At 36.9% G+C, this 11,833-nt stretch overlaps 2 protein-coding genes across 2 annotated transcripts; both read right to left on the bottom strand.

Annotated features, from left to right (window-relative positions):
* Positions 1-1,289: 1,289 nt before the first annotated feature.
* On the bottom strand, positions 1,290-4,402 carry LOC107785377 (pollen receptor-like kinase 3). The gene is made up of 2 exons (XM_016606669.2): positions 2,955-4,402; positions 1,290-2,496 (listed from the first exon to the last, which is right to left on the bottom strand). Exons 1-2 carry the CDS (start codon positions 4,285-4,287, stop codon positions 1,925-1,927), a joined length of 1,905 nt encoding a protein of 634 aa, XP_016462155.1. The 5' UTR covers positions 4,288-4,402; the 3' UTR covers positions 1,290-1,924.
* Positions 4,403-5,095: 693 nt separating this feature from the next.
* On the bottom strand, positions 5,096-7,923 carry LOC107785376 (photosystem I chlorophyll a/b-binding protein 6, chloroplastic-like). Its single transcript, XM_016606667.2, has 5 exons — positions 7,766-7,923; positions 7,056-7,220; positions 6,924-6,961; positions 5,575-6,089; positions 5,096-5,273 (listed from the first exon to the last, which is right to left on the bottom strand). Exons 1-5 carry the CDS (start codon positions 7,810-7,812, stop codon positions 5,256-5,258), a joined length of 783 nt encoding a protein of 260 aa, XP_016462153.1. The 5' UTR covers positions 7,813-7,923; the 3' UTR covers positions 5,096-5,255.
* Positions 7,924-11,833: the final 3,910 nt, after the last annotated feature.

Raw genomic sequence — 11,833 nt, 5'->3', positions numbered from 1 at the left:
TTCGGTCTTGGCTCGAGTTTGCCCTTCAGGATGGGCGTCGTGCATTTCCGACCTCGAAGTAGTGCCTTGCGGATCGATTCGGTCCCGAGCTCGATAAGGTTATCGAGCCGACTCCTCGAGCAACCTTCGGACTCGAGGCTCGTTAGTACTGACTTTGGAGCTCACTCCCAAAATCTCACTCCGACTTCTTATCATTTGAACTCGATCGAACGTAGGAAGGCCGAAATCTATTTCGACCATATACAAAGATACTTACCTCAAGCAAGCCAAATTAATACTTTAGAAATTCCTTCCCGAGTGAATCGACCTCCGAACGGCTCAAATCTAGCCAAAAAACAATAAAGCTCCGATCTTTATCAAAAATCAAAAAGTCAACCTGGGCCCGCACCCCAGAACCCGACCAAAAGTCACAAATCTCAAACACTCATTCGAATATGAGTCCAATCATACAAGTTTCATCTAATTTCGACTTGTCCTGCTGAACCTGGACTCTAATACTAGTTGTTGGGCCAAACTAACTCAAAGATACTCTTAACGTGGTGTGATATTGTCCGCTTTGGACCAAACTCACACAATTTTCCCCAAAAGGCCTCACGTCATTAAGAGATCCCTATATCTTATATGTAGACTCTTAATCTTTTCAGCTATCAATATGAGACTTTATTCGTTCATCCAACAAAATGAAATGTAAAGAGTATATTTAGACTTCTTATGTTGTTACGGAGTTAAGAAGAACTATATTAACTTATAAATTTAAATTAATAAATAGAAAGAGATGGATTACATATAGAGCCTTTCATTTATATATTCTACTGAATGCTTCACTTCAGTTTTAGAATTCAAAGCTAGAGAACATCTTGTAACTAACACCTGATGCTCTCCTGATTGGAGCATGTTAGATAGTGTGTGACGTTCGCAGTGGCATATGTAGCATTTTGCGTAAATATCGTCGCTATAATCACAATTCTACTTGTAAGTAGGTCCGATGTAGTGATTTTTAAACTTTACTTTCTGTACCAAATTGCGATATTATGTATTATTTTCAAGCAGTGTCAGTGTCACTCTTCTGCAAATATAAATATTGATTTTCTATAAAAATATTATTTAGTCAGGCATATATATAAGTAAAACATTTTGTGAAGCCGTGTCAGATGACATCTCTTACTAAAGGATGTCTCCGCCACTAAATGTGAGCTCACATCAACTGAATATGGGGGAATTCGGAAGGTTATATTCAAAATCTATGTCGAAATTGATCAGTGCAGAGATAATCACACTGTTGGTGCAAGTTTGGATATCTAAGCCTGAGATCCAAGTCTCATTTTTAACTAAAAGAAAACCATACTATACAATAAACCAGAAGATGTACAATTAGAAGAAGAACTTATTACTTAAATGAATAAGCTATTGCTTAATAGATGAACATGCAAAATCAAGGCAACTTCATGCATAAATATTATGTTTTGGCTATTTATAAGTCTCATTTTGGTTCTTGTATAAAGTAAACTCCTTTTGTTTGGCCACAGAGCTTTGCATTCACCAAAGGGAATGTCAAATGAACCTCAACTCCACTTTGTCCGTCTTCTTTTTTCCTCTAAGTTGAACAAAGAATGTGACATTTGTTTGAAATAAGCCCTTCTCAATCCTCCACTACTTAGTCATTTAACACTTTTTGACTAATCTTTGAGTGCTCTTCCATTTTTGTACCTTCTCTATATACATACTATATGTATGTATGATCCTACTACCAAGTAGGTGACGAAGAATGAATCGACAGATGTGTAGAGTTTGACTGAGATAAAACAGAATCAAAGGGCTAGGAGCTCTGGCCGATAACGAAACTAAGTGTAACCTTCACAATGGTCTTACTTCTTTTTTTGGCCTTCCTGATCTAACCTATCACCTTTTGGAAATTTCATGTCCATCAAATTAAACTTATCTCTTCTATCCTCCTTGATGCTTCTTTCATGTCAATCCTTTTTTCCGGATCGTTTACAGTGCAAGCAGCTCCTACATGAAGTAGCTTCACCATTTGTTCAATGGAATCTGTTGCATTTGCTATCTCTTGGTCAATCAATTCTGATTCTCTGTTGTCAGCTATTGCTGATTGCACCCATTGTACAACGTCGGTTCCACCCTTTTGATTGTTTAGATACTGTGAAGGGAATTTGCCTGTAAGGATCTCGAGTATTATGATTCCAAGACAATAGACATCACTCTTTGGAGAGATTTGTTGATTTTGTATGGCTTCTGGGGATTTATAAGCGAAAAGGCATTGAACGGTTTGTGTGTTGTTGATTAGCGGATAGAAGGCGTAATCTGAGAGAAGTGGTTCATATTTTTCAGTTAGTAGAATGTTGCTTGACTTGAGGTTCCCATGAGGCACCACATATGATGCAAACTCAGAATGAAGAAAACTCATTCCACTAGCAACTCCGTGGATGATTTTTAGGCGCGTCGGCCAATTTAGCTCAGCGTGTGATATCCCTCGATCACCTGAAAAGTACGTGTGAAATTTCAAAATTAGGATAGTTTACATAAAGAACAAAGTGTATATCCAGGGGCGGATGCAGGTATAGATTACCGAGTTCATCTGAACCCAGTACTTTCAACTCAAAACATAAATTTATGTGTAAAAATTCACTAAGCTCCCACTATACGCGGGATCCGAGGAAGGGCCGGACCACAAGGGTCTATTGTACGCAGCATTACCCTGCATTTATGCAAGAGACTATTTCCACGGCTCGTACCCGTGACCTCCTGGTCACATGGCAGCAACTTTACCAGCTACGCCAAGGCTCTCCTTCAAATCCACTAAAATATCAATAAATAGTAGATATGAACCCATAACGGTAAAATATATATACTCATGCAAATGTCAAAAAAGAAGTTGCACACCTTAAAGATTGAAATAGGTGAATTGAAATAGGAGCTGGAAAAAAAAATTGTCATACCATGTAACAGATACAATAGGCTGCCTTTGGGAACATACTCAGATACCAACAACTTCTCCTCTTTTCTGTAATGATATGCCAATAACTGCAATATATTCTTGTGCCTTAACTTGCTAATTTTCCTGATCTCTGTATCAAAGACATCCCTATTCATTTTATTCATCTCTCTCAACCTTTTCACCACAACAGACAGTCCATAAACCATTTTTGCCTTATAAGCTGATCCTAATACGCCGTTCCCAAGGACTTCAGCAGCTGCCTTCATCAAATCAGGCAATCCGAACGTACCCTTTTCCTCGTTTACCAACACGAGATCGCCCATGGCCTTACCCCTTTGCGATCCAGCTCCCCTTCGCGATGATCCATGCACCGAATCACCTCCCTTACTATGAATGCTCGTGTTCTTCCTATTCGAGCTTGAAACGTGCAACCCCTCGTCAAGATTCTCTTTTCCAAGCTTGTCGAAATGATCTTCCTTGCGCTTGGCCTTAAAAAGAATCGTTATCAACAGAAGACTAACAACTAAACCAAGAATTATCCATTTCAGCTTGGACATTGGTGCTCTTTGAAAAGTATTATTCTCTTTTCCCTTGTTGCATTCTTTCCCTAATTGTTTCCCACATAATTCATTATTCCCTTTAAAAGGGTCTGCACCAAATCTTGACATGCTTTGAGGAATTTCACCTTGCAATTTATTGTTTGACAGATCAATAGATGTTAAACTTGCCTGTGAAAATGATGGAATAGGACCTGAAAATTCATTACTTTCAAGATGAAGTTCCAATAAGTATTTCAAGTTGGCCAAAGATTCAGGAATTGGTCCTGAAAATTTGTTTTTTGAAAACCAAATTTTTTTAAGAGATCCCATTTTAGAGAAGAAATCTTTAGGAATATCTCCTGAAAATTGGTTTCCATCTATATAAAGAGATTTAAGAGCACCAAGCAAGAAAAATTCAGGAATCGTTCCGGAAAATGAATTATTTGCAAGTTCAAGAACTCTCAGGCCTGGAAGTGCAATCAATGGATCAACATCAATTTCCCCTGAGAGGCCAACTTCACCTAAAAGGAGACCTTCGACCGCGCTCCCTTCGCATTGAACACGAGTCCATTTCTTGTTCTTGTCACAAGGATTTGATCCCTTATGCCAAGTTGAATCTAAAGCTGTTGTATTTTTTAAAGATTCTTTGAACTTGATCAATGCCTCATCCTCTGAAATGGAGAAAGAAAATGGTGTATTAGATAGAAAAATGAGGAAGAAAATGGAGATGTAAAAAAGAAGGTGTTTTTTGGGAGAGGTTGCTAGAGGAGGAAGGAGAAGGGGAACAGCGGCCATGTTTGTTACTAGACATGACACCTTCCCCTAAAGAAACAATCAGCCGCTGTCCCGAGAGATTGGATTTCTTTGTTTCTTTTCTTGGAAGGTGTATGCTGACTGATTTTCTTGATTGGTTTGTCTGTTTTTGGACAATGGAATGATGATGTGTCATGGTGTGTGATTTTTTTTTTGGGGGGGGGGGGGAGGGGGGATGACGTGTATGTTGTAATTTTGAAAAATATTAGTGTTAGGGGTGGGGGTGGGTCCTAGATGACACACAATGTTGTTTGAGAGAACAGATTCAGAATTTTTGGTGAAAAGAAAGGTTAATCTTGAATTGACCTTGTCTATGGTAGTAGAGCCTTTTCCGCTGAACTAATTAATTAGGCAGATTTCACTATATACCACATATGTCTTGGAATGACCTTTCATTTTAATAACAGTGATGTCTCAGCTTGCGCGCATCTTGACTATTCTATCAAGCTTGTGCGCCCCATGACTATTATACCGAGTAATTATTAGTAGCAGCTTGTGCGCACTTGACTATTGTCGGGTAACTATTACCTCTGGCACATGTATCTGGTAATTTAGCCTAGCGATGCGTAAGCAAATCAAAATAGATCATATAGCATTTTTTGCCTTTGCTAGGATTTGAAAGCAAATCGAAAGAGATCATGCATTTTTTGCCTTTGTTAGGATTTGAATGTTGGTCTACGATGCTATTCACTCACTTCATTAACCATTAAGCTGCATCCTTAAGTGCCAACTGTTTTGGAATGACTTCTACCATATGTTTCAAAACTTTGGTATTGACAAATCAGTATAAGGTCAGAAAATCTACGGAACTCAATATTGTCAAGATTGATATTTCATTTACATGAATGCATTAACATATAGGAGAAATTCTTGGTACAATGGAGTCATTTTAACATTGTTGGTGTAAGTATCATCATTTCTGAATCTCTTCATTCTTGAATATAAAACCATCATTGGGATCCAAAAGCCTGCAAAGATGAACAAGATGAATATTAAAAAGATGAACAAACCACATAAATTTTTTATAACATCTTTCTTGAAAATTGTCAAGATGATGATAGAAGGGGAGCTTTGTAGCAACGGTAAAGTTGCCTCCGTGTGACATATAAGTCACAAGTTCGAGCCGTGGAAGCAGCCACTAATGCTTGCATTAGGGTAAGCTGTCTATATCACACCTCTTGAGGTGCGGCCCTTCCACGGACCCTGCGTGAACGCGATATGCCTTGTGCATCGGATTGCCCTTTGTCAAGATGATGAAAAATTATGTACCGCGAATATGTTGTTATGTCCAGGATCAGCAAGATGTGACATTAAATTCTCAATAGGTCCTTGTCCAGTATAAACAGCTTGAAAACAAAAGCCAACAAAAGCTAACATAGCGAGTCGACCATTCTTGATCTCCTTAGTTCTCAAAACCATAACTGGTTCAGGAGATCCTCTTCCCCACATAAAAGGATCAAACCATAATCCACCAGGATATCCAACATCTGATTTTGGTTTCTTCTTGTGAGGTACTTTTGGTTCAATATCAACACACCCTGGATTCATTATATCTGCCCATCTTCGGCCCTCGGCCCAGCCCATTAAGACTAATTGCACAACAAATAAAGTTGTGGAGTCTGCAAAATACTCTCTTTCACCAGCATCATACCATGAAAAGTTGTCAATGAATCCAAGACTTTCTAACCATTCTGGAATTAGAATTCCAGCTACTGCTAACATTGCCCATCTGCTGTGCATTAGCTCAGCTTGAGCAAACCATTTTAATGTTTCTGGATCAGACCCTGAAAAAGAGACCATTGCTTAATTGAAAAATCCAACTGATGGTCATTAAAGAATATAAACGAAACGATCCAAAAGAAAGGGAAAAAAAAGAAAATATTTCTAATTTACAAGATACAGTCTATCTAGATCTAAAGTGTCAATTCCAAACTCGGTAAAATAGCCCCTTAACTTCGAGAGTAGGGGTGCCTCCTCACAAAGGAGGTAGTAATGACCAGGCCCGGACGACTTTTTACCAAAAATACAGGTCTTTGCAAAGTCCTAAGACCGTGTAGCAAAAGGTAAAGAAAGTTGAGTAAACTATGTTGCTCGGACTTTCTAAAAATATCGCCGGGTGCGTGTCACATCCTCCAAAATGCACTTTTAGAAGATCCAACATGGATACAACAATATTTTTGGAGAGGCCATGTAACATCGCCCCATGGTAAGGGAACCGGGACGGTTGTTTACCAAAAACACACGTCTTCGCAAAGTCCTAAGACAATGTACCAAAAGGTCAACAAAGTTGAGTGACCTGATGACTATGTTGTCCGGACTCTCCAAAAACATCGCCGGGTGCATGTCAGATCCTCCAAAAGTAGTGCACTTTTAGAAAATCCAACATGGGTACAACGGCATTTTTGGAGAGTCCATGCAACATTGTCTGATGATAAGGGAGCCGGTGGCCGAGGCCTCGATGAACGGCAACTGTAACTTCGGATAAGTTCCAACCCAACTAAACTTGAATCTGAAATGAGAACCTCCTCATTTTCTCCAAGAATTGCATCAAGACTCATTTTTTCTCATAATTTGCACATAGTGTTAATAGAAAAAATAGTGACATTTATGTTATGTACCTAATCCGAGGGGATCAAAGCCAAAATCTCCAGGAAGACTGAAATTTAAGAACAAAAAAACAAATCATATATCTGTAAAATAAACCAATTAGAAAAAGGAAAATTCACTAAAAAAGAGAAGCTTAATGTAACCTGCCATCAAGCCATTCTGGAGGTGAACTTCCAGGAAACCATAATGGCCTATCTGGAGGGAGTGGTTCACAGACACTTGAAACCTCTTTTCCAGCATTCAATCTACTTTTTCTAGATAATAAACATGTTGAAACTTTCCCAGGAATTTTTTTTGTATGTAGCTCCCTGAATCAAGATAAAACTAGAATTTGTTTAGACGTAATATAATCAAGTAATTAAAAATGTACACTCTCTAATAGTTTAAGTATTCATATGAGACGATCGCATAATTCAATATGGTATAACCGATGCCCAAAGAGCAAAAAGCATTTCCACGTGGTTGTTCATGAAAAGAATCAGAGTCACAGGTGAGGCGGCGCGTTGAGACATAATATAATTGAGTAATTAAAAGTGCATTCTCCGTAATAGTTTATGCTTTTAGATACAATGATTACACAATTTAAAAGAATCTTCGAATTACCGAGAAATGGAATTACAGAAGGGTAGCCTTAGAGCAATGGTGTAGTTGTCTCCGTGACGTATAGGTCACGGGTTCGAGCCGTGAAATCAGTCACTGATGCTTGCATCAGGTAACTGCCTACATCACACCCCTTTGGGTTGCGGCTCTTCCCTCTGCGTGAATACGAAATGCTTTGTGCGTCGGGTTGTCCTTTTAAAGTTACATAATACCATATACTCAAGAACTAAATTTGTAATTCAGTGTTACTGACCTGATTGGGATGCTAGAAAATGCAGTGGAATGAATGGCTAGAGCCATAGAAAAAATGGACTAAACAGAGGCACTATGTAATTTGAAAGGAGAAATGAGTAATGTTTTTGGGCAGTCTGTTTATTAGGACAATAAAGCTTATCTACTTAGAATGTGAATTGGATGATGAAGCATACCACAACAACACGAAATGGACCAATCAGAGTTAAGTTTTGAGTTTTGTCTTTTTTAGGATGTGCAGCTACAGATTGGTGACATAATGTTCCACGGGGCGAGAATTAGTCGTTACTTAATTTTGCTCTGAAATTTTGAACTAAAAATCTTATATACAAGACATAAATGTCCTGAAAAATTGAATTGAAAAATTGAAATTGAGAATGCATTAGCTAATTCCTATATAACAGCCCTTTAGAGTGGCATTTAAAGAAAAAAAGAAAAAAGAGAGTTGGGAAGCTTTTCCCTTGAGAAATTAATACGTAACAAAAGAGTTATAAATCTTTGTTTTTCTTTCTAAAATTTACTTTTACAATTTAAAAACTATTTTTTGTATTTTTAAAAAATAAGTTAATTATATCCAGAAAATATAAGAGAAAACAACAGCTATAGTATTGTTGATTTTTCTGTAGTACAAACAGAAAATTTTAACTATGTTAATGAAAAAATAATCTTACTAAATATCTAATTTAACCTTTTGAAAAGAAATCACACCAATAGAATTTTCTATAAATTAAATCAAATACTATCAAGAGAATGTAAAAATGACGGTGACTTAATAATAATATATTATAGCATGTTTAATATTTTGCTACATTGACGTAAAGTACTTAAATATAAATCTTATCTGTCTTCGACCTTTTTAGCACAATTAAAATCTTGTCTCTGTTATGAAAATAATTATAATGTGAATGTTCATTTATTACTCCGCTATAGTGAAGAAGATTATCCGTTTGGTACTCTATTGAAGTTTATCTACAAACAACTGATGCACGCAGGTTGCAAGCAACTCAATGAAATGATTTGCAGAAGTTTCTTATTAAACATGCAGGTTGCAAGCAGCTCATGCAGACAACTTACAAACAACTCAAGAAAGGCCTCGCAGCTGCTTCCTAGAATGTCTCGCAGCTGCTTCCTTTCTTCTATAAATAGAGGAGTTTTCAGTTCATTATGTACATCAGTTTGAAGTTGAATAATATATCAGTTTCTCGCTATACTTGTCTTTACTTTACAATCTTTATTTTATAACACGTTATCAGCGCGAGACTCTGTCACCTCGAGCAAATACTTTGAAAGTATCATAGGTACGAACTTTCTTTTTTTAAATAATGCCAAATCTTTCTAAACTTGAATTTGTAGCCCTGGATATATCGGGCAAAAGCTACATGTCTTGGGTGCTTGATGCTGAAATTTATCTTGATGTGATGGGTCTAGCAGACACCATCAAGGACAAAAATCAGGCATCAAATCAATATCGTGCCAAAGCAATGATATTCCTATGTCATCACCTTGACGAGGACTTGAAAATGGAATATCTTACTGTTAAAGATCCATTCATACTGTTGAATAATTTGAAAGATAGATATGACCATCCGAAGATGACCGTTCTTTCACATGCACGATATGATTGGACTCATTTAAGGCTATAAGATATTAAATCTATCAGTGAGTATAATTCAGCTATATTCAGAATTATTTCTCAATTGAAATTATGTGGTGATAATATTACTAATCATGATATGTTGGAGAAAACTTTCACCACTTTTCATGCCTCGAATATGCTCCTGCAGCAGCAATATCGAGAGATAGGATTCAAAAAGTATTCTGAACTTATTTCACATCTTCTTGTAGCCGAGCAACATAATGGGCTATTAATGAAAAAACATGAAAGACGACCTACTGGTTCTTGTCCATTCCCTGAAGCGAATGAGACGAACTTCTATCAAGCTAAGCGTGGAAGAGGTCGTGACCCCAGTCGTGGTCATGGTCGTGGTCGGGGAAGAAACTCTAATCATGGTAATAATAATGCACCAAAGTACCCTCTACCACCAGTAGTGGAAAAGAAAGGAATAAAAGCATGAAGCGGTGCAAGCAACAAATACAGAAAATGCATACTATAGATGTGGAGGAAAAGGGCATTAGTCACGTACCTGTCGTACGCCAAAGTACCTGGTTGAGCTATATCAAGCCTCCCTGAAGAAGATAGAGAAAAATGCTGAAGCAAATTTTATTTCTGAAGATAATTTAGACTTTGTGCATTTGGATGTAGCTGATTACTTTGCATTCTCGGAAGGAGAAACAAGTCATGTGATCGGTGATGAATCTGTAAAAATATAAATATTTTAATTTTTATTGTTTGTAGTAGATAGTATGGTTATGTAATTATTGTAGATAAATAAAAGTTATGCTTTGATAATGATGTTTATTATAATATATTTTATTTATGTCATTTTGAAGAATATGGATAATCCTCAAATTATGTTTGGATCAAAGACCAATCATGAAGATATTTATGTAATTGATAGTGGAACAACTCATGCCATATTCAAAGATCAGAAATACTTTTCTTATTTGCATAAGGAAAAAGCAAATGTTTCAACAATTTCTGGTAATATAAGTTTGATTGAAGGCTCCGGAAGAAGCACTATATTTTTGTCTAAGGGAACAAAACTTATTATAGACAATGTATTGTTCTCCTCCAAGTCCCGAATAAATTTGTTGAGTTTTATAGATATTCGCCGAAATGGGTATCATGTTGAGACGATAGATGAAATGAATATGGAATATCTTTGTATTGTAAAGAATGTTTTTGGCCAAAAGTGCATTGTAGAAAAGTTATCAACTTTATCTCCTGGCTTATATTATTTAAAAATTAGTACAATTGAAGCACACTCTATCGTAAACTAGAAGTTTACTGATTTAAATACTTTTGTGCTTTGGCATGGCCGTTTGGGCCATCCTGGATCAATAATGATGAGACAAATTACTAAAAATTCGAGTGGGCATCCATTAAAAACCTGAAGATTCTTACAAATGATGAATTTTCTTGTGATGCTTGTTATCAAGGAAAAATAATCACTAGACCATCACCAATGAAGGTTGGCATTGAATCTCCTACCTTTTTAGAGCGTATACATGGGATATATGTGGACCTATTCATCCACCAAGTGGGTTGTTTAAATATTTTATGGTCTTAATAGATGCATCTTTAAGATGGTCACATGTGTGCCTACTATCATCTCGCAATCTGGCGTTTGCAAAACTATTAGCCCAAATAATTCGATTAAGGGCAGAATTCCCAGATTATCCTATAAAGGTTATTCGCCTTGACAATGCTGGAGAATTCTCATCTCAAACTTTTGATGATTACTGTCTATCAGTTGGGATAAAAGTTGAACATCTTGTAGCTTATGTTCATACTCAAAATAGCCTTGGAGAGTCATTTACTAAACGCCTGCAATTGATAGCAAGACCACTACTTATGAAATAAAATTACCCACTAATGTTTGGAGCCATGCTATCTTGCATGCAACATCACTTATCTTTCTCAGACTGACACATTATAATACATATTCTCTATCACAATTAGTTTTTGGTCATGAATAAAATATTACCCATCTACAAATTTTTGGATGTGATGTATATGCGTCAGTAGCACCACCACAACGCAGTAAGATGGTCCCATAGAGAAGGTTAGGAATATATGTTGGGTTTGAATCACTCTCTATTATTCGTTATCTTGAACCATTGACATGATATTTATTTACTGCTCGATTTGCAGATTGTCGGTTTGATGAAACTAACTTTCCACAATTAGGGGCAGAGAAAAAGAAAACCTAAAGAGAAATTATGTGAAAAGTTTCATTATTATCCCATTTTGATCCACGTATCCCTATATGTGATCAGGAGGTCCAGAAGATCATCCATTTACAGAATATAGCAAATCAAATGCCAGACACATTTACTGATTTGAAAAGGATAACTAAGTCATTTATCCCTACAGAGAATGTGCCTATCCGAATTGATGTGCCAGCAGGACCATCTACTAGCATGAGAGCTAGCGAACCTAAAGCAC

Source organism: Nicotiana tabacum, chromosome 21 (assembly GCF_000715075.1).
Source record: "Nicotiana tabacum cultivar K326 chromosome 21, ASM71507v2, whole genome shotgun sequence".
NCBI classification, from domain to species: domain Eukaryota; kingdom Viridiplantae; phylum Streptophyta; class Magnoliopsida; order Solanales; family Solanaceae; genus Nicotiana; species Nicotiana tabacum.
The sequence above is the reverse complement of the archived record's forward strand: the minus strand, read 5'-3'. Positions and strand labels throughout refer to the sequence as shown.

What these genes read in the sequence shown, in the direction of transcription:
- LOC107785377 (XM_016606669.2), bottom strand. Translation starts at nt 4,287, where the DNA reads ATGGCCGCTGTTCCCCTTCTCCTTCCTCCTCTAGCAACCTCTCCCAAA. An exon ending in CCTATTGTATCTGTTACATG is followed by an intron (nt 2,497 to 2,954) that starts GTATGACAATTT and finishes CGTACTTTTCAG; the next exon opens with GTGATCGAGGGATATCACAC.
- LOC107785376 (XM_016606667.2), bottom strand. Translation starts at nt 7,812, where the DNA reads ATGGCTCTAGCCATTCATTCCACTGCATTTTCTAGCATCCCAATCAG. An exon ending in TTTTCTAGCATCCCAATCAG is followed by an intron (nt 7,221 to 7,765) that starts GTCAGTAACACT and finishes ATCTTGATTCAG; the next exon opens with GGAGCTACATACAAAAAAAA. An exon ending in CCAGAATGGCTTGATGGCAG is followed by an intron (nt 6,962 to 7,055) that starts GTTACATTAAGC and finishes CTTAAATTTCAG; the next exon opens with TCTTCCTGGAGATTTTGGCT.